The sequence below is a fragment of the Mustela nigripes genome, chromosome 12, assembly GCF_022355385.1.
Source record: "Mustela nigripes isolate SB6536 chromosome 12, MUSNIG.SB6536, whole genome shotgun sequence".
Lineage (NCBI taxonomy): Eukaryota > Metazoa > Chordata > Mammalia > Carnivora > Mustelidae > Mustela > Mustela nigripes.
This window is the reverse complement of record NC_081568.1, coordinates 78,627,209-78,649,614: the sequence shown is the minus strand read 5'-3', so window position 1 is coordinate 78,649,614 and position 22,406 is coordinate 78,627,209. Positions and strand designations below refer to the sequence as shown.

Below are 22,406 nucleotides of genomic sequence, written 5' to 3'. Positions count from 1 at the left end.
TCTTTTCATGGCTTCATAGTACATTCCTCTTTGGCTCTTATTGGACTTACTGTTTTCAGCCACTGAGTTTTGGGATCATCTATTATGCAGCAATATAGGTAACCTAGTATCCTTCCAGAATTTCCTCTAACTAGCCTCAGGGTTAAAAAAAAAAATTATTTATGTTTTCACTAATTCATTCACCCAGTCATTAAACTTAATGGGATATATTTGGCTTCAGACATGGCTAGATCTAAGTGGTTCAAGTGATGTCATCAGGGTTCTGTGTCTCTTCTCTTGGTTCTACTTTTCTCACTGGTAGCTCTAAGCTTTCCTGGATTTTACAGCTCCCCACAATGTATCTTCCCAAAATACCATCACAAACCCTGAGGAAGACCTGAGTCATCCACTGTAATGATGAGTCATGTTTTCAACTTCAGTTACAGAAAACTCAGTACTAACAGTGGCTTAACATTTAAACCATAGGATATTTATGACTTATTTAGAAGAAGTCCAGAAGCAGGAGTCCCAGCACTGGTCAAATATCAAGGACTTATGTTCTTTCTATTCTCCACTCTATTCTTAGTCTAGTTACCTCATGGTCATAAAATGGCTTTTCCAGCTCCAGGTATCACATCTGCCTTCGAGGCAGGAAGAAAAGGGAAGGAACACAGATAGTTTGTTTTGCAAGCATGTCATTTTTTCTCAGAAAGTAGAGTATCTTCCCAGAGCCGTCTTTTGATTTCGTTGGCCAGAACTAGGTTACCTGGCCACTTCCTGGCTGAGAAGCTGGGAGAGTAGCTAACGTTCCAGAGGCTACAGTGGGAAGCAGCAAAGGAGAAGGGAGGCTGTGAGTGGCTGTTGGGTTCGTATCTTCCGCGTCTGCCTAGCCCTGAATCAATCACGGCCAGGGCCATGGAGCTCTCTAATTGATTTGGCCAGAGGCTAGGACCAGCCTCACAAAACCCACATGAACCCCAGGGCCCAAGCAGGATTTTCTGGGGCAATGTGTTTACTCACAGCAAGGATAACGAAAGAGTACGAAAACATCCATCCACAAAAACTGCAGAGTGTTCCACTGTAACGATGAATCCACAATTCTTTGAATAAGTCCATTTCAGTTCTAAAATAAGAGGATGGAAGAATGGGCATAGGTAAGTTCAAACCCAGGCATGCAGTGGGAGGACCACGACGAGGCAGGAGGTGAGGGCAGAGAGTAGGTTGTAAGGAGGCCACAAGGACATACGGGGTAACCACGGCTGGCCTTGAATGCCAAGCTATGCTACTGTTCCATCCAGTACTCACAACAGATACCTGAGGTCAGGATTACTTATTCCCATTTAGTTCCTGCGTTCTAGAGGAGAAAATAGGGAGCTGGAGAAGTTGAGTCATTTGCTTGAGTCACTCACTCAAGAACCAGGGCTTGACTAGACCAGATCTTCCTGATTTGTCCCCTAGCTGACTCCGGACCTGCCAGGGTTAAGAGAGACCTGGAACTGGTTCCCTCCAGGAAGGGCAAGTGAGGGCCCCAGGCCCAATTAAAGTCACATGAAGTCACTCTTTCTGGAACGATCTGAATGCAGTGGCTGCACACCAGGCCCCCTTATCTGCTGCGTTTGGAGATTGGGGTTGTGAAACATCTAAAGTGCCCAAGCTGGGATGAGGTTTCTGGCTGCATTTTTTTTTTTTTTATGACTAAACCAACCCTGAAGCCAAAGAATAAGTCTTAGAACTGTGGAGGGATTAGCTCCATCCCCTCATCTCATCAGGGCCTCACCAGAGTAACACCCCCTCTATCAAGCTGGGCTGGAGCTGCACCCCCACACACAGGGAGGTCGGGGGGTGGGGGGAGGAGGGGTGAGACCAACATCAGGACCTGTGGAATAAGGCCACCTAGCTCCCTGGGGACGTTATGTGTGGTGTGTTCCCAGTTCTGTAAAATGTTAGGTATCTTCAGGGAAAAACAATGTGGAAATGTGGCCTAAACTCTTAGCAATGTTATCTTGGGTGGGGGGCTGGGGAGACCAGGGACCTCCCTCTTTCTCTAATATAGGCTGCTGTGAAGATTAAGATTAATGGAAGAAAAATCCAATTATTTTTAAAGCAAAAAAGTTGTAATATTTAGGTTAAAAAAATGACATCTAAAAAAAGTTAAACTGAAGGCAGAGCCTGGCCCGACCCTGGAGACTCTAAGTAAGCGATTTTGCTTCTCCTTCCCCCTCCCTCCGCCCAGCACTAAGGACCAGGCTCCAGCCCCCAGGCCGGGGCACTTCATTCCTGGGGTCCCCAAGTCTCCAGGCTGCACAAAACCGGTCTCCAAGCCTCGCCTCCTACAGCTGCTCCCAGGCCTGCGCGCTCCTGGAGTGGAGAGGAGACGATGGCTAACCCCACGCAGGGCAGAGTCCGCCCGCCGCCAGGGCCCGGCTGACAGCCCCGCAGTCAGCCGCTCCGCTGGAGAGCGGTTCCGCGTGACCCGGGGCCACGTGACCCGCGCGGGGCGGGGCCGCCGGTACAGTTGCTGCAGCCGCGGCGGGAGGTGTCGGAGTAAGTGGGGAGCAGGGCTGGCGGGGACCCTCCTAGCGGGTGGGCGCGGGCGGGGGTCGAGGCCCTGCCCCAGATTCCGGTCCCCAGGAGCCGGGAGCCCAGCGAGCTGCCAGGACCCCCTTTCCCGGTACAGCGCCGGAGGGGCGATGGGATCGCCATCGTTGTCGGGAAAATACTCCTGTATCCTTCGGGGGACCCAGACGGCCACCTCCGCCTCCCACTCTGACTGATGGCAGTGAGGGGCGATTACATTGGCCCCGTGTGCACTGGGGGAAACAGAGGGTCCACAGAGCAAGGCCGGCCGGCGGGAGCACCCCTCTCCAGGGCTGCAGGAGAATACACCTCTCCAGGCAGACCCCATAGGTCTCACCTGCTAGAATGGCCCCGTATGATCCCATGACCCCTCTACTGAGGAAGAGGCCGTGGGTACAGAATATCCAGCGTGTAGTGCTGGAGAAGTGGGGAAAGAGGGCTGGGTCGAACTACTGTAGCCAACATATTGAATATTGTGTGGTTTACATGCATCCTTACTTAATATTCACCATCGTGAAATTTGTCGGCTAGGTCCTCTTGTTCCTATTTTCACGTACGAAGAAACAGGGTAGGAGAACTTGAGTCCTTTGACCAAGGTCCTGTGGTTGGTAAATGGAGGAACTGAGATTAGAACCCCGGTCTGTCTTACAGCAGCGCCTCCTGGTGGGTGGTGGAGGCACTTGGCCCAGTTAATTAACTCCTCTGTTAAAGGAAAGTTTGGGTTCTTCCTCTTCCTTGCTCAGACACCCAGGGGAGAGGTTGTTGCTGGGTGAGAAGGGCTTCTCCCCTCTCCCCAGCCACCTGCATCGCTATCTCCCTCTCCCTTACCACTGATTCCTGTTGTCACCTGCCCCCTACAGGACAAGATGAAGCTCATCATCCTGGACCATTATTCTCAGGCCAGCGAGTGGGCAGCCAAATACATAAGGAATCGCATCATCCAGTTTAACCCAGGGCCAGACAAGTATTTCACCCTGGGACTTCCCACTGGTGCGTTGGGGGATGGAGAGGGTGCTGTGGATTGTCGGGGAGTGAGTGGGCATTAGGGCTTTTAGGGGTCTGGGTACATCGGCTCCCGGAACCAAAGGACTTACAGGGAGGGCTCTTAGGTGCTGGTGCAATGAGTGAACAGCCCTGCTTCCTGAAAATGCAAAAAAGAGGACACGGCTTCCTTTATAGTTTGGTTTAGATGCTGCCTGCTCCTGAAGAGTTCTGGAGTAGAAGGGATCTTGGTTAGGCAACAAGATTTTTAGGCTCCATTCTAAGTCAGCCCTGTCCTCAACAGGCTGTCTTGGGAGTCTAGGAGTTCTTAACAGAATTAAATCCTAATGCCTTCAGGCATACATTTTATGTAATGAATGAACTTCTGTGCGTCTGGAGTGCTGTGCGCTGAGCACCATCCTTGGGAGAATTGAGAAGATCATCCACTCAAAGCATTTTCTGTAAGGTTTAACTAGATATAGGACCTATGTGAAAAGGTTTTTTTTTTTTTTTTTCCCTAAAGTTTTAATTTATTTGACACAGAGAGAGATAGCGAGAGAGGGAACCTAAGCAGGGGGAGTGGGAGAGGGAGAAGCAGGTTTTGCCCCGGCAGGGAGCCTGATGTGGGGCTGATCCTGGGATCATGACCTGAGCTGAAGGCAGATACTCAACACCCCAGTCTCAGTCTCTTATGAAAAAATCAGCTTGTTGCCTTCATGGGAGGATATTTCTTTTACCCCAGCTCCTCAAGGCATATGTCCTGATTCTTTCTCTCCAAGTTTGGGGGGATTTGCCCCAGTGTCCCATTCACTAGAGCAGGGGCCTTCCAAGTTTTTCTTGAACTTTTCCAAGTTTTTCTGTGAATGGTCACATCATTAATATTTGATTCTTCTGTGGCCATACAGCCTCTGTCACAACTACGTAACTGTCCTTGTGGCTCAGAAGCAGCCGCAGACAACACATAAACCAATGTGCCTGGCCGTCTACCCATGAAACCTGATGGGCACTGAAGTCTGAGTTCATATAATTCTCGCATGTCACAAAGTCACACTCTTTATAAACTTAAGAAATGTAAAAACCATTCTTACCTGATGGGCTGTATAAAAACAGGCAGGCTGTCCAATGTGGCCTGCGGGATGAAGTTTGCGGGCCTCTGCACTAGAGGTTTGTGGGAGCAGTATCTGCACGTATTTGCAAAACCACTAACATCTCAGGCCCAGGAAGGGCTGCACTAACATCCTGTTTTCTAACTGTGGAGCTTCTCTGGGTCAGAGTCTCTGCTTCTGCTGAGATCCCTCCCAAATCCCCAATTCCCCGTCACCTGCACAGTCAGATCCCTGCTTCTCAGTGTGGCCTTCGGGGCCCTCTGAGACCTGGCCCATTCCTGACTGTCGTCCTCGAACCAGCACAGCATTTCCATCTGGGTTCCCTGGAACATGGCTTCTGTTAGGGGAAACACTAGTCGGGGGCTCCGGGTGGAAAGCAAAAAAGCAGCTCTGGCTGACATAAGCAGGAGAGGAATTTATTGGCTAGATAATGGGGAGCTCACAGAATGGAGGGGAAAGCTGGAAGTTTGGAAGGTGGATATGACGAAGCTCAGGGGAAGTCCAGGGAGGCTGTGTGGCTCAGGCGTGGCTCAGGCCCTGCCACAGGGGCAGACTGGTGATGGGGGCAGGGAGGGAACTTTGACCCACGGATGAATGCCCACCATATGCCAAGCTCTTCTAGGTGCTGGGGATACGACAAACAAAAAAGACAAACTCCCGCCTTCCTGAAGCTTAAATGATAGTAGGAGGGAGAGTTAATAAGCAAGTTACTTGACAAAATACAGAGTATATTAGATGGCGATGAGTAAAGGAAGAAAATGAAGCAGGGAGCACGGTGGGCCGGGGGCGGGGGTGGGGGTGGGGAGAACAGGGAGTGTTGAGGCAGGGGTGGGGCTCGGCAGTGTTACATAGGGTGGCAGGGAAGGCCCCCTGAGAAGGCGACATCTGAGTAAAAGCCAGAAGAGGTGAGAGTCATGCAGGGACCTGAAGGAACAGCTGTGAGGGCTGAGGTGGAATTGCCTGGAGCAGGATGAGGACGGGTGAGGGTGGTGACCCAGGGCCACCTTACAGAGACTTTGTTAGGACCAGTTATTACCCAGTGAAATGAGAAGTCATTAGTAGGCTTTGAGAAGAGAGATCTGATTTGGGTGCGGCTTTTTTCTCTCCATCTTCTTTAAAAAATTTTAAATATTCACAAAAGCTAAAAGAATAGCACAGTGCCATTTTCCTGGGCTTGCCCATTGCTAATATTTGTCACATTTACATACACACACACACACACATTTTTTTAATGAGCCAGTTGAAAATAAGTCCTAAACCTGACACTTGATCTCTAAATCTTTTGGCATCTGTCTCTTCAGAACATGTACATTCTCTTACCTAACTACAATAGTTAGCACCTATTAAAAAAGTCATTCTGTAATATCATCTGATACACAGAGATGCTAGTAACTTTTTTTCCTCATTGTCCATATTTATCTTTTAATAGTCCCCCCCCCCCAATAATCCAGTGTCCAGACTTCATGCATATTTAGTTCTTCATTCTACAGAGGTCCTCCTGCTTTTTTCGTGTGCTTTATGACCTTGACTTTTTTGAGACTCAACTCACCGGAGTATGCTGCTCCTCAGGGAAGTCTTCCCTGAACCCACAGACTTAACCTGGTCACAGCTGACATACTGCTTCATGTCCCAGTCCTAGCCAGTGAGCTTGTTCCAAATGGCTGCTGTGTCTCTCTGCCCTCTGTGTTCCTGTCATGTGACCCACTGTCTCCCATACGAGGTGCTCATCGAATAGGTCAGTGTGACGTTTACTCAGGTTACTAATTCCAGTCATTCCAGTCAGCAGTGTGCTGAGTGTTGGGATTCAGCAGCAGACAAGACAGACATAGCCCTGGCCTCCTGGAGCTTCCAGTCTAGTGGGGAGCTGGCCTTCAGAAGCACTGATGGGATGGCCGTTAGGATTGGGGCACCGGGAGAGGACTTGAGATCTGCCAGGTTCTCCCTGTTGAGTAGCCCTCTTTCCTGGGAGTCATCGGGAGCTGGGAGCCGAAGGGTGTTCATGGCTGTGGCCTCTCTCACAGGGAGTACCCCTATTGGCTGCTACAAGAAGCTCATTGAGTACTATAAGAATGGAGACCTGTCCTTCAGATATGTGAAGACCTTCAACATGGACGAGTATGTGGGTGAGTCTGTCTCTTTCCAGGTCGTCCCTGATTCCAGGAGAGGAATAGGGAGGTCTCCGGGAACCAGTGATGTTTGGTGCTAAGTTCAGTTAGCGAAAGCTGTCTCTTCCAGGCCTTGTCTCTTCCAGCTATACAATGCTCTGAAGGCTGAGCTTAGGTCATAAGCATTATGTGATCTAACAGATACGGAAGCCTCTTGTACAGAGCAAGCGTTGTGAATGTTAGACCTCCTCCCCGACTCCGTGCCATTTCTTTCTGTAACCAGTGATTACAGGTGGGATCGTCCCTCAGTGTCTGTCTGGTTGCTGTCTCCAGTGTTCATCCTCCTGCTCCCCTTTATGCCAGGCACTGGGAGAGGAGCAGAGACTAGTGTCCCTTCCAGTGCTGAAAGCTATACCTTGGTCTTCTGTCACTTCCACCTACCCGCTCCTCCCACCTGCCATCATTTTATAAGGCTTCACTCGGAATATTTTTGTTTTCAATTGTGGTAAATTTACCATCCAGCCGGTTTCATATGTAGAGTTCAGCAGTGTTAAGTATATTCACAGTGTTGTGTAACCAATCTCCAGAACTTTTTCTTTCAAAACTATAATTTTTTTTAATAATGTCCAGAAGTCTTCATCTTACAAAACTGAAACTTTATACCGATTTGACACCAACTGCCCATGGCCCATGCTCCCAGCCCCTAGAAACCACCATTTCAGTGCTTCTGTGAATTTCACTGCTCCAGATACTTCATTTAAGTGGAATCACAGAGTATTTGTCTTTTTGTGACTGTCTCATTTCACTCAACGAAATGTCCTCAAGGTTTGTCCTTGTAGAGTGTCAGAATTTCCTTTTTACAGCTGACATTAAACATTCATGTTTAATGAAACACTCACTCACTTGAAACTTTCTCTTCTTGGCTAAAAAAGAAAAATGGGGAAGCCCTGAGATAATTGTCTCCAACCAGCTGGTATTCAATTTGGGGTTCAGGCTAAGGGGTGTATCTGGGGATGAATGGTGGGATGGGAGGCACAGGGGTATACTAAGGGGTATACTTACTTGCTTTCCCAGATGGGCCAAGCTCTAACCCCAGGTTGTAGGCCTCCTCCAGAAACCCAGAGTGGCCCTGGCCTCCTGTCTACAGTTACTCCCTTGTGAAAAGGAGATGAAAATGAGGGGATTTCTTAGGCTCCCGGTGTATAGTCAGTGTGGTCCAGTCCTGCCGTCACAGGTGGTGGTGGGACACAGGGATCTCAGCCAGTCATGGCTGATTGCAGACTGATGCCCCAGGGCCCCTGATGGGCATTCCTCTTAAAGTGTCTGGGGAGGTCTGAGGGCATCCTGGTATCCGCCTTGGGAGGGTGGCTCTGGCTTAGCTGGGGCATGACTAAATGTTGCCATGGTCCCATAGGCCTTCCTCGAGACCACCCGGAGAGTTACCACTCCTTCATGTGGAACAACTTCTTCAAGCACATTGACATCCTCCCAGAAAACACCCACATTCTGGATGGGAATGCACCTGATCTGCAAGCTGAGTGTGACACCTTTGAAGAGAAGATCAGAGCTGCAGGGGGGATTGAGCTGTTCGTTGGAGGTGAGATTGACACTTGGCGGCACGTATCCAGGGCAGGTGCAGGGTGCTGAGAACACATGGAAGGACAGGACAGGACCCAGGCTTGTCTCCCACCAGCTTTCTCACTGCCCTAGTAAGAGTGGAAATCATTTATTCCCCTGAGGAGGCAGGGAAGACATAGATAGGTGCCCTCTCTCCCTGCCTTGGCTGTGCTTTAGTGGCCATGTGATCTTGGACATCTCTTTCTGCACTTCCGTGCCTTGGTGGTAAAGTGAGATGCTTGGATTGGGACTCTCAAGAGTCTATTCCCTAGTCGTAAGGTTTTCTATGGATCAGTCCATGGGACTCACCTGAACAGTTAAAATCAGACTCCTATAGTTGGAGAAGATTCCTCATTCAGACCCCTCACACTATAGATAGCCATTGAACCCCAGAGAAATTTTGTGACTTGCCCCAGGTCAGCTGGAGCAGTGGCAAGAAAGCAGGACACCCAAGGTGTCCCCTTGTCAGTTTGTGCTTTGTTTCTTCCCTGGGTGCTCCCTTATGTTTCCATCTTTTGCCACCTCTGGAGCCGCCCACAGGAGTATGGCTGCCTTTTACTGCTCTAGACTTAATTCTTTTTTTTTTTTTTTTAAAGATTTTATTTATTTATTTGACAGACAGAGATCGGTCACAAGTAGGCAGAGAGGCAGGCAGAGAGAGGGGGAAGCAGGCTCCCTGCCAAGCAGAGAGCCCGATGTGGGACTCGATCCCAGGACCCTGGGATCATGACCTGAGCCGAAGGCAGAGGCTTTAACCCACTGAGCCACCCAGGTGCCCCTAGACTTAATTCTCTAATTCAAAGTAAGAGGAAGAGGCTAAGAGCACTCGTGTTCTAAGCTTTTATAAACTTTGCTACTCCTTGTCGAGTCAGTTTGGTTACTTGCTCTATCCCAGCAGCAGGCCCCCTGACTACTGGCAGGAGAGAGAAGTTACCCTTCAGTGACCTAGGGAAGCGGAAGCTATTTGGGGTACCTTTTACTTAGTTTTCTGAGGGGTATCACAGGGTGACCAGGACGTGTGTGTACCTCAAACAGAAACGGGCAGGAGGTAGAGAAAGGAGAGGACCTTATGCTTAAAATGTACCTGCCCAGGGTGAGTGAGAAAAGAGCTAGGATTTCAAGGGTATTATATACCCAAGGTGGGGCAGGGTAAATTGTCTGTTCTTGAACTCTTGGCTCCCTGGGACTGACAGGGCTGCCCTGGCCTTTTTTTCCCGGCAGGCATTGGCCCTGATGGACACATTGCCTTCAATGAACCGGGCTCCAGTCTGGTGTCCAGAACCCGTGTGAAGACTCTAGCCATGGACACCATCCTGGCCAATGCTAGGTTCTTTGATGGTGATCTCACCAAGGTGCCCACCATGGCCCTGACAGTGGGTGTGGGCACTCTCATGGATGCTAGAGAGGTAAGCGCATCTGGAAGCCCAGGCCTTCCTTGGGGGGTCGGACTTGACTTTTTGTTGCCAACTATACAGGTACCACCTGACTACACTGTTACTAAAAATATGGCTAAAATCCCAGCTGATCCTCACTGGTCCTCCCTCCTCTTTGGAGGCAACTGTTAGTCTATTCTCAGCAGAACCCTTTCCACACTGGCTGCATGGGAGGCTGCGGGCTCCCTGGCCGCTGCTTATGCGCTCTTGTGGAGCTTCTCAAGGCAAAGAGGAGCCCAGCACTACTCAACGTCTGAATAGGAATTTGCCTTTGCCCAGGTACGAGAGGGACTGCTGGTTCTCTGCAGGTGGCGGAGGTCACTGTTTGAAGGGGGTTCCCTCTGCTACCCCAGGATATTTTTGGTCATGGCCTTGTGCTCGAGGAGTCATAAATACAGAGAACTGTGATTTAAACCTAAGTGTCTAAATGCACTTTAGTGTGTTATTCCCTAGAAAGTTGGGTATCAATTTTCTGTGGTTCCAGTTTCTTTATTGTCTTTGACTAGAATTTTAAAAGTATTTGCTCTTCCTTTCAGAGGTATATTCAGTGGGAAGCAGCTATTAACATTGTAGTTTGTTTCTTTGCCAGATCTGTAAACAAGCATCTCCATATATGAAAAAAAAGCTCCCTATTTCAAGAGAACTTTTGTGAGACGAATGACATTACCAGCTTTCTCTTAGGTGACCTTGACCCAGTATCTCTGGCGGTCACTCTGCTGTGTTTGGCCTTACAGCTTAGATACACTAGGGTGTGAGGGCTCTCCCTGTAATGGGAGGATATTGGGATCTGGGGAAAGGACCTGGGTCTGGAAATCAGGACTTCTGGGATCCAGAACTAAGAGTGGCATTCTCTCTATGCCTCTGGTGTCTCATCTTTTAGGAGAGAAACAGTAAATCCCATTCACAACTCCATGGTATAATCGAATTACAGTGAGAGGAGACTAAGAGAGCAGAGTTCCTTTACAATCACTTTCCAGCGCTTATGTTCCTGATATTTTAACTGTTGAGGGAGTCTCAATTTATTTGAACATAAAACATCACCTCAACTCCTATCAGTCAAATACTTGACATTGAAAGTGACCAGATTAAGGGGCAGCCTTTGTGGGATCAAATGTCAGGGGCTACACATATAACCATTACTGTCACTTCTGTAGCCCCCAGCAGATGGTGCAGGTTGGAACCCCTATTGTTCAGACTGTACTTGGGAAAACTCACCCAGGCTAAGACCCCTTGGGACTCAGTGTCCCAACTGCTGGGATAAGTGGCGTGGGCCTTTGTCTGGCATACACGTTCGTAGCCGTCATCAAAGGTACCAGGAGACACCACCACAGGGTGGCCTAGAGCGTTGACTCCAGATCAGAACTGACTTAAGCCCCTGGAGTGCATCTCCTCATCTTAGAACATGGGGATTGTGATGCTCCCAGCCTCCGGGGATCCACGGGAAGGCGGACAGCAGTGAGCACTGTGTGCTGCAGGCTAACAACATAAAACGGTCTGTTAAAAACAACAGTGCTTACAGCCAGTTGTGGTGACGGGACCAAAACTCAGGTTTCTGGACTCTGGGTCCCAGTGCTCATTCTCTTCTGTCACAGGCTTGTTTTCTGACCCCCCAGGTGATGATCCTCATCACAGGTGCTCACAAGGCCTTTGCCCTATACAAGGCCATCGAGGAGGGAGTGAGCCACATGTGGACTGTATCCGCCTTCCAGCAGCATCCCCGCACGGTGTTTGTGTGTGACGAGGACGCCACCCTGGAGCTGAAAGTGAAAACGGTCAAGTATTTCAAAGGTGAGGGGAGGCAAAAGGTAGGTATGGCAGTGGGCGGCCAAATTTGGGGTATGCCGGGTGTGAGAAGTGGACCTCATTTTCTTGCTCTGTCCATTTTCAGAGACAATTCTGATTTTAATAAAAACCGAACCTTAACGGTCCCAGAATACAGAGTCATTGCTCTTCCATCCATGACTGCAAAGGTCTATTTCTGGAGGCCTATTCATTCTAAGGAGGCAAAAAGACAATGAAATGAAAAGTAGTCCATGGGCTATGTGGTAATCTCTTGGCAGGGTTATTGAAGCTCTGGGTTGTTTTTTTTTTTTTTTTTTTTTTAATCTTTCAAGGTCTCATACAGGCCTTTTCCCTCTAGGTAGGGCACTGAACTCTCATGAGGATCTCTTTCTCTTCTATTTTAAAAAAGGACACACTGCGGGGCACCTGGGTGGCTCAGTCAGTTAAGTGTCTGCCTTTGGCTCAGGCCATGATCCTAGGGTGCTGGGCTCGAGCCCTAAGTCAGGCTCCCTGCTTGGTGGGGAGCCTGCTTCTCCCTTTCCCTCTGCTACTCCCCCTGCTTGTGCTCTCACTGCTAAATAAATAAAATCTTAAAATCTTAAAAATAAAATACTTAAAAGTAGATAAACAAAAGAAAAAGGACACACTGCTTTAAGCCAACTTAGGGGAAAACCATCATTAACGAAGCAGGCAAATTAGGAATTTATGCTTTGGTGAAAAAATTAACCTTTCAGTAGCCAGCACCTCTAAAGAATGAATTTACAGAAGGCTGTGGATTCTAGCATTCATTGGGAATAAGAAATTCTTTTCCTACTCTTAGTAGCTTTATCATTTAGAGCCATAGAGAAAAGATGATTTTTAGTACTAGGACAAAATTTGAGAGCTCTGAGATTACTGTTCATAATCATGGAACTCTGCCTCTACCTGCATTTACTACTTTTGTTTTTAATTTTTCACAGGTTTAATGCTTGTTCATAACAAGTTGGTGGATCCCTTGTACAGTATCAAAGAGAAAGAAACAGAGAAAAACCAGTCTTCCGAGAAACCATATGGTGATTAGCCTGTGTTCATCCTAGCATTGAGTATCTCTTTAGGACAGAGCAATTCTGGAAATGGCCTTTAGGAGGACAGAATTGTATTTCTTTAATCCAGTATGGTTACTCCAGATCAATGGGTACACTTACTGTTCTTGGCTATGTAGCACAGAGCCCAGTCATGAGTGTAGCTACAGGGAGAAGGACTTGTTAACTTACTTTAATTAGAAAAAAAGTCTTAGAAAAATGTACTCCATAATTTTGATGTCTGCCCTACAGAGATTACGGTTTTTTAGCTTTTGTTCTGCCTTTGGCACTGTTGTCCTGTACAACCACACTCCCGTCAGGAATTTCTACCATTACGTACACTGATTCTCAACTAGGGGTAGTAGAGCCTTTGAAAGCCCTTTGGGTAGTAGGCCAGCCTCTCATTTGAGAATCACTGTTCCAGATAAGGAACAAACTCTCAACCTTCTGTTCAGTTATAAGTGCCATGAAAAGAAAATGATTCCTTACTTTCTTTCCATAGTTGTTTTTTTTTCCTGCTCTCACAGTTGGCCTTTCCATGAACTTGGAGGACTCCTTGGGGGAGGAGGACCTGGGTGGCTAGGGCCAAAAAGAAGGCTTTTGCTGATAAACTCAGAGCCTCAAGGGGCCTATCCACGTCAAACTCCCCTCCCTCCGGGACCCTCTGGCACCTGGAGGAAGGTGGAAATCCTCTTCCCCCAGAGCCCCATGTTTTTGTTCCAAGGTCTCACTGGGGCGACAGATCCTGCCACAGGGTCAGTGTGTTCAGCTAAGGAGATAGGGGCCAGGGCAATAGCTCAGTTAGGCCAAAGTTTAGTCACAACACGAGTGACATGTTCTCCTGCTGCCCTGAGTGGTGAGTGCCAAGACAGCATACCAAATGCTTCTAAAGTTGCCTAATAGCCTTTCCCCACATAAAATACCCTGCCCTTCCAACCTGCTCAGGTTCCTAAGGCATGCTCTGTTGTTCCCAGAACATCGGGAAATACAGCCCTTTTGCCCCTTTATCCTTCACCCCTTGTTCACAACATGAGTTTACTGCTCTGCCTTTTGACTCTCAAGCCTTCGTGGAGTGGATGCTGCCTTCCCCTCCCTGTTTCTGTGCCTGTTTGAAGCTGCTGCTTCCTCTGGAAAGATCTTTCAGAGACCAGCTCAGGTCTCTCTTCAAGTGCTGTGTTTGGTACCAGTGTTTGGTCTTGAGCTTTTATATAATTGTGCTGTCATTCTGTCTTAGGCTAATGGATCAATGGACTTGTTTACAATGTGATGTTTTCTATTAAATCCAGTATTTTCAAATAAAATGTGTCTTTGTGGAGTTGCACCGCTGGAGGTCAGAGGGTGGTTTGGGTTGATATTTACATATTTTGGGAACAGCTGGTGAGCAAAGCTTCACATTGACTCCTCACAGCAGCTCTAAAGGAAGGCACAATCACTGGCAACTGCTGACCTCTTCAGTCATCAGGGGGGAAATAAAATAGTTCATAAAAATGAGGCACCCATGTAAAATGGAGAGCATGAACAGATGAGCAATGAATTGTGATGTTCTGGCTATACCTGGGATCCAAACAAGGACATGGCTTCTAAAAAGAATAAGGAGACTTGTGATCAGGAGGGTTATAAAAACCACAGGGTGTGGAAAATAGGTTTAGGTGGGATTTTTTGGTTAGAAAAGAAAATACAATGGAACATCTTAGGTTAGTATAACCAACTGAGGTACAGGTAGAAATTGGCAGAAGGGTTCAATTTTTTAATAGTTGTATTAAGAAATAATTTACATGCCCATAAAAGTCACCTATTTTGAATATAAACTCAATGATATTTAGTCAGTCTATGGAGCTGTGCGATTTCCTACCACGTCCTTTTCCATCCTCCCAAGAGCTTCCTATTCCTACCCCAGCCTTAAGTGACCACAGATCTGCTTTGTCTCTACAATTTACCTTTTCTGGATATTTCGTATCGGTGGAATTCTACCGCATGGCATCTTGTGGGTCTGGCTTCTGTCACTAAGCATAATGTTTTTGATGCATAATGCAAATCTACTTAACATGTATGAGTATTCCCTTTTTATTGCTAAACAGTACTCTGTGGTACAGAAATACCGTATTTTGTTAATCTGGTAAAGAAGGGATTACATTTTATGTAGGTACGTTCGAGAAAAAAATATTAGAATGAAATGAAAAAAATTCAGTCAGGACGGCTACATTGGAGATGCCTGTGTGAACTCGAGACTTTAAGAAAGATCTATTTCCCAGGCCTGTGTTTCCCTGGTGGCCCAACAGCAGTGTAATCGGGCTACAACCAGTTCTTAGGCCAGTCAAGTGGAAGGTACACTCCCCAGCTGGACCAGGCCTCTGGTACTACTCAGGGCTCTGTGGAAAACAGCTAATTGTATTTTGGTGGGTGGGAGGGATTACAGCAGGCCTAGAATACCTTGTTGCCAAAAAATAAGGGTGCTTTTAAAAAGGCTTGAGGCAGTATTGAAAGGACAAAGCAGCCAGTTTAAGGGGGCTCCCCCTGGCCAGGTTGTGACAATGTAGTCGGTAAGGAAATATTAAATACAGCTAAGTGGAACAAGTTGAATCTATAAAACCCCAAATCTGATACCCAAAGAGGAAAAAGGTACCACGGAGTATAAATGGTATTATATTTCAGGAAGATAGGAGTGAATGTGTTTAACGTTTTCTTGCAGTTCGGAAAAGCCAGCAGTATGTTGACATAAATGGGTGTCATCTCTTTTATTTAATCTGCTTAGAAAGCAGACATAGATGCAAGGGCCTGGCCCACAGTTTCCCCCCAGATATGTATCAAAGGCTTACTCCCCTCCTTCCTTCAGGTCTCTGCTTCAATATAATTTATCAGAGATCTTCCCTGACTCTTTAATATCAAGCAGCAATCCAGAATCCCTACCCCTCATCCTGCTCTTTTACTACCTGATGTGAGTTTTGTTCCCCACAAAATGAAAGGGTCATGAGAGCGGACCTTAAATACTGCTCTATCCCATCCCTCTCAGTACCTTGATGTCCAGAAGGCACCTGTTCAATTTATTCAACTATATGCCAAGAGAAATGACCATACACAATAACCAGCGGAAATAACAGCATATCGTATGATAACAGATTAGTCAGCTGGCCTACTAAGGAGATCTAACTGTGCAATTTGATGCCTAACTCCTGGGAACCCCAGTCCTTACTGTGAGGAGATGCTAGTGAAGCAGGGATACATTCCCAACAAATTTTACTGTGACAGAACACTGAGTTATGTAATAATAATAAACAGAACATAATCATTTGGGCTTTATAGGAGGCCTCAACCCCAGCTGGCAACCACATTATATTCCCCCTGCCCTGTTTGTTCAGTCTCTTCTAAGACTAATTCATAAGGCCTCAAACCTCCACCTGCTCTTCTCCCAGCTTTTCTCTCAGCTATGACCTTGAAAATGGAAGCAATCAGGAATAAAACTTCCAGAAGCTTCACCATCACACACCATCACACACACCCACCTGCCAGCCCTGCGTTCAGGCTTTGCCTTCTTCCTATGATTTGTTCTTTGTCTAGTCCCTCCACTTGTGCACTAGACCCCACCTTCTCTTGCCTCCTTGAGGGCATTGTTCCAGCAAGACGCTCGCCAACCTGCAGCAACCAAAGCCAGCCTTAAAAACAACTTTTTTTTTTTTTTTTGAGAGATCAAGCATGCACAAGACTGGGGGTTGGGGATGGAGGGGGAGAGAATCTTAAGGCAGCTCCATGCCCGGCACAGAGCCCAACACGGCTCAATCTCATGACCCTGAGATCATGACCTGAGCCTAAATCAAGTTGGGTGCTTAACAGATGGAGCCACCCAGGAGCCCCTAAAAACACAACTCTTCACCCCTTTTGCCCCCTCCTATCATAGCCTTATTCTCTGATCCCATTTATTGCAAAGCTTCTGGAGTTACCTCTACTGGGGCTCTCTTCTCTCTCCCCCACTCTCTTCTGGTATTCCCATTATGCATATGTCATACCTCTGTAATGGTCTCACAGTTCTTGGATATTCCATATGTTTTTAAAAACTATTTTTTTTCTCTTCAGATTTCAGTTTACAACATTTTTCTTGACATATTTTCAAGCTCGCTGGGTCTTTCCTTAGGTGTTTTGAGACGACAGATGAGCCCCTTAAAGGCATTTGTTTCTCTTGTTTTTGTTTTTAGCATTTTTTTGATTGTTAGAGTTTTTCTCTTTTGTGTACAGTACAGTTCCTATACATTGTCCGCTTTTTCCATCAAGAGACCTCAGCATGTTGATCATGGTTACTTTCAATTCCCAGCCTGGTAACTAAAACCTCTGCCATATTGGAGTCTGGTTCTGATGCCTGCTTTGTTTCAGCAGCCTTTTTTCCCCTGTGTCTTAGCATCCTTGTATACCTTCTATTGGTGGCTGGACATGATATATCTTGGGTAACAGGAACTGAGGTCAATGGGCCTTGAGAGTGAGATTTTATGTTTACACAACTAGCAGCTAGGCTGTGTTCAATGTCTCCTATGTCAGAGGTTTCAATTTCCTTTGGTGTCCTTGTTTTTGTCTTCCCTTTCTGTGTTTGGGTTTCCCCAGAAACTCCTTGAAATAGAGTCTGTGTCTTGCAGCGTTCTCAAAAGCTGTAATCATTGTTATAATACCGGAGCCCTACTGATGGTGTGGTATTAAGGAGAATTATTCTCTCTCTTATGATTAAATCTGTTTTCTCTTTTTTTAATGAGCTGGAGTCCCTCGGCCAAGACCTTCAGAACTGTCTTAGCCTTTTTTTTTTTTTTTTAATGTGAGACACAAAGGCTAGAGGAGGCTTAAGACATCCAACTGCCTTTCTCCAAGGTCAGAGAAGACTCTGGCAAAGCAGTTTTCCTTGAATGCGGCCTTCTACCATGGAAACAAAGCCATGGGTTTATTTTGAAATGGCTCCTCTCCCCCTCCACTTTGCAGGAGGGGATTTTTCTGCCATCTTTACATTGAGAGCCTGGGGAAACTTCTAGAGGTAAAACCTACCAAAGTGGACTGCTTAGCCTAACTCCCAGGAGTTTTAAACTCTCAAGTGAGTCCACATTCAGCCCCCAGTAATTCCTTCAATCCTAATTGGCTCCCGCAGCTTCTCCTTTAGGTGAACTGATCTGTATTTTCTGCATTTTCTTTCTTCTTTAGTTTTTGTGGTGGTTTTCCCTGCAATCTCCATTCTTTGATGGATCAAAGAAAAGTTGATTTTCAGTTTGGTTAGCATTTTATCTTATTGTGATACCTCATTCTTTCCCAAACATACTCCAGGTTTTCACCTCGTCACTTTGACACTTGTCAAAGTTACCAATGATCACACGCATCACTAAGTCAACACTTAGAGCTCCTATTACTTGACCTGACAGCTGACCACTCCTTCCTTCCCACTTGACCTGGCTTCCAGGACATCACACTCCGATTTTCTTACCTTACTGGCCAGTCGCTCTCTTCTCTGTTGGGCCCTTTACATCACCCTGAACTCGTGGCATTTGAGAAAGGGGCTCTAAGACTCAGGCTTTGGACCTCTTCCTCCCATGCCACTCACTCTCTTGGTAATTTCATCCAGTCTCATCACTTCACATACCATCTATACACTGACTCCCGCATTTCCATCTTCAGGCTGAGACTCTCTCCAATTTCGGACTATAATACCCAACTGCCTACACAACATCTCCACTGAGATCCTTACCAGGCATCTCAAACTCATCTATCCACAAATAAATTCCTGATCTTTACCAGCAAATCTCTGCTACCTATAGCTTTTCCTGTCTCAACTACTGAGACAAAAGGAGTTAGAAATCAACTCTGATGCCTACTTTCTCCTTGCTACATGCAATCTTTTAGTGAATCCTTGAAGTTTCATCTTCAAGGTAAGTACAGAATCTGACTACTTATCAGGATTCCAAGTGCTGGCACAGTGCTCCAAGCCACGTGTACTTGTCACCTGAGTTAATGCAGAAGTCTCTTAACTGATTGTTTCTACCCTTGCTCACACACTCTCCTAAAACCTAAGACCCTATCACACCTCTGGCTCAAAGCCCTCGAAAAGCTCCCATCTCAGGGTAGAAGCTCAAGTCAAGCAGTCGGCCTCCACCATCTCCCTTCTCGCTATTCTCTCCTACCCCACCTCTTACTACTCTCTCTTCCTCAGTCCACTTCAGATCTTACTGGCTCCCATGCTGTGCCCAGAGCCCTCCAACATGCTCTCACTCCAAGGGCCCCTGCCATACTCTCTATCTAGACTCTCTTCTCCAGCTGCCCGCATGGTACTGCCAAGCCTTTGTCCAAGTGCTATCTTGAGGAAGTCTTCTACCTTCTTGAAAATTCCAACAACACTTTGTCTTGCCTAACTCCGTATGGCCTCTCCCAACTTCTCTCCCTAGCACTTCACTGGTGATAATCCTTGTCATCTCCTTAGTGTCTGTCTCCTTCCACCAGAATTTAAGATGTATAAGGGGAGAGATTTATGTTTATGTTATTCACTTCTACATTCTCAGCACCCAGAAAGACAGTAAGGCCCGTCATGAGGTGTGCAATTAATATTTGTTAAGTAAATGAATACTTGGAAACACTAAAGGCTGCAAGAAATGGAACGGGAATGAGAGTATGACACACCATCATCTTTCAAATTCCTATGCACTGACATTGCATTAATACTAGTTTAATTTAGTTTAGTTTGTTGATTCAATGAAGAAGGGGGAAAAATAGCTGAGCAAATAAAAGAAGTAACTGTGCTGACTTTGTATTTACAACTTTGGCATCAGAATTTCACTATGTTCTCAACATGCACTATCCTCTCCAAAGTGCCCTCTGGCTCAGAAAAATTATGCGAATTCTTGGGAGTGGTAAACCTTTAGCTGACCTGGGTAATTACCCATGAATGCTGCAAGTTGATAATTATCACTAACATTGGTGAGAACATCTCGAAGCCAGCTCTCCGACCACAAAGCCTCAGCCTGGTTTGCTGGCCAATTTTTTTTATTGAGCCCAAGTTCAGGGAGCAGACCATCTGGCTATTTTTACCAGTATCAGCGGGTACCACATCCGTCATAATTAGGGGCGTCAGAGAGAACTTAATTTGCTTCCTTCAGTGGATGGAAGGAAGACAAGTGTTATTATCAGGACTGACACTTTCTATGTAACAACACAATGCCAACTATATGGTTCAAGTGTAGTTTTAATTGGCCTTATATTTTTTTGTTAATACTGCTATTTCTGCCTCGATGGTCTCACTAGATGCCATTCTAGCTACCAGTATGTATAGCGGACTATAATGGGACTCAAGGAGGAAAACTAAAATCCCCAAAAGAAACCTGTTTCTTTAATCAAATAAAGTACTACGGTCTTCGTTACTGCGTTTTTATAACATGGGAACTGCTGCCACCTGCAGGTCATGCTTATGACAAAGCTAATACTCCCTGGGATCTCCAAAAATTCCTTCCAAATTGTTGGTGAATGAATGTGTAATGATTATCCCAACTAATTAACTCTATTTTTTTCTTCATCTAAACAAATAAGTAAATAAATTAAAAATTAAGTATATTAAGGGATTTCTAATGTAAACTAGAACCTCTATTACCAAAAAATGACCTTGCTGTGGTGCCTTGTTGGCTCAGTTGGAAGAGCGGATGGTTCTTGGTCTTAGGGGTCATGAGTCTGAGCCCCACACCGGGTGCAGAGATTACTGAAATAAATAAACTAAACAAACAAACAAACAAACAAACAAAAAACACCTCACTGAGATTGCTATCAGTCTAGCCAAGGGCTGCCAAGTGTTTACTCCATTATCCATCTTCTTTAGCAAGAGATGTCCACTCAATGCTCACTCACTGGATTCAGTACTTAGCTGAGATTGCAAGCTTATCCTCTCACGCCAGGGCAGAGACCTGTGGGTCCAGATGACCCGCAAGTCTAATCAACTTATCCAGGTGAGGGGCGCCTGGCTGGCTCAGTCAGTGGAACATGCAACTCCTGATCTCAGGGTTGTGAGTTTGAACTCCATGCTGGGTGCAGAGATTACTTAAAAATACAATCTTTTAAAAAACAACAACAAAAAACCTGGAATCCAGTTTGATGATTTCCTCGTGAAGCTGAGTAGGAAAATGACCATAACAGGTACATGCAATAAACTCCATAAAAAAACTTAAGTGAAGTGTCTGCAGAAATAACTGATTTAAAGCCACCAAAAGACATAAAGAAAAAAAATTCAGTGATTTGCTGACCCTGCTAGGATTAGGTCATTAGTTTCCAAGAAAAGGTTTTCAGGGTCTGACCAATCTAGGTACATCAAGATCTAAGGGGTATTTAAGTTTTACTACTAATAAAAATAGGTGGTATAATGTGCTAGCTAAGAAGAGTCTAAGAAGACACCATGACAAAACCTAATATGCAGCATTCTGGATGGAACCTGGAACAGCTCAAGGTCAACAGGAAAAAGCTAGGCAAATCTGAATCAAGTATGGACTTTTGTTACGAACAATGTACCAATATTTGTTCATTACTGTGACAAATGTACTATAACAACAGAAGATGCCAGTAATAGGAACATGGAATATATGGGAACAATGTACTTACTACCTCTGCAATTTTTCTGTCAATCCGAAACTTCTAAAAATGTTAACTTAAAAAAATGAACGGGACAAGATGCAATTCAACTGACAAAAGCGGGCCCTTAAGTCAGTTCAATCACAAGCATAAAAACTCGTAAAACTTCTTTTTTGGCTTTAAAAGTTATTTAGTAGCTTATTTTCATCTATCTGTTCTAGACTCAAAACTTTTATTTAAATCAAGAGACGGGACCTCTTCAAACTGCCTTGAGCATGATGAAATTGCAGTCTGGACAGGGATCCTTGGCTCTCTCTCTCACCAAAAGCACACATGAAGGTTTGTTGTCAATGTAGGACAAATCTTGGCCCACTTGTTTTTTTAAAAAAAAAAACCACAAAACACAACACAACAGGCCTTCATGAAATTAAATGGTGTAATTTGTTTTGTTCTATCATATAGTTTCTTTATCTGCCAACCTTCCAGCTATTTCTTAGGGCATTCAGGGGGTTATCTCAATTTTTCATTTTATTCAAAGACAAAAATATTCTACCCCAAACTACACCACCTTAAAACTACCCCATAACTCATATCTCAAAATTAAGACCTTACAAGCCCTACTCCTTGTTAAAATTGATGGCTTTGTATCTAAGGAAAAAAGGATGAAACATTCAGATGAACAAACAAGTCTGAGACTGACCACTTGCTATGTTTTTTAAAATCATGAAGAAAGAGGAACCTCCCATTTCTTTCTCAAAACTTCATGGTGAAGCTTTCTGTCCTACTTCCACTATATCATCAACACAATGTGCAAAAGCCTAAAATAAAATAACCTCTAGTAAATAACAACCAGTCTGTGAACCGAGGAGCTTCTGAGTGGCTCCTACTAAAAAAACCTCCCCTCAATTCCTATTCAATCATGAAGCCACTCTTCTTAGGTGTATACTGTATAACTATTTTAATTTCCATTTCGATTCTTTAACTTTAGTTCTTATATAAAATGTGCAAAATGAAAGCTCATGAACCATATGGTTCAAACAAAATATGGGCACTAAAACCTAAGTTCAGTCACGAGTCTGGTTAAGAGAGGAGGTGCTATTCCATGACTTTTTTCTGCTCACTTTAAGAACATGTGTTACATGCCATACAGTTTTTTTTTTAATGTGATCAGTTGCCTTGGAGACAGAATAGCAGGAACTCTGC

General features: G+C 45.6%; 1 protein-coding gene across 2 annotated transcripts; it reads left to right on the top strand.

Annotated features, from left to right (window-relative positions):
• Window positions 1-2,473: 2,473 nt before the first annotated feature.
• GNPDA1 (glucosamine-6-phosphate deaminase 1) lies at window positions 2,474-13,942 on the top strand. 2 transcript variants are annotated; one of them, XM_059417808.1, is made up of 7 exons: window positions 2,474-2,523; window positions 3,417-3,546; window positions 6,665-6,766; window positions 8,163-8,345; window positions 9,587-9,771; window positions 11,412-11,586; window positions 12,540-13,942. In XM_059417808.1, the coding sequence occupies exons 2-7, from the start codon at window positions 3,423-3,425 to the stop codon at window positions 12,638-12,640; spliced, it is 870 nt and encodes a 289-aa protein (XP_059273791.1). In that variant the 5' UTR covers window positions 2,474-2,523; window positions 3,417-3,422; the 3' UTR covers window positions 12,641-13,942. The 2 variants fall into 2 exon arrangements, with proteins under 2 accessions (XP_059273791.1, XP_059273790.1); XM_059417807.1 differs by having other exon boundaries at window positions 11,391-11,586.
• The last annotated feature ends 8,464 nt before the right edge of the window (window positions 13,943-22,406 follow it).

Excerpts from the sequence above, each read along its gene's own strand:
- GNPDA1 (XM_059417807.1), top strand. The coding sequence starts at position 3,423 with ATGAAGCTCATCATCCTGGACCATTATTCTCAGGCCAGCGAGTGGGCA. Across the intron at positions 3,547-6,664 it reads CACCCTGGGACTTCCCACTG|GGAGTACCCCTATTGGCTGC; the intron begins GTGCGTTGGGGG and ends CCTCTCTCACAG. Across the intron at positions 11,587-12,539 it reads AACGGTCAAGTATTTCAAAG|GTTTAATGCTTGTTCATAAC; the intron begins GTGAGGGGAGGC and ends AATTTTTCACAG.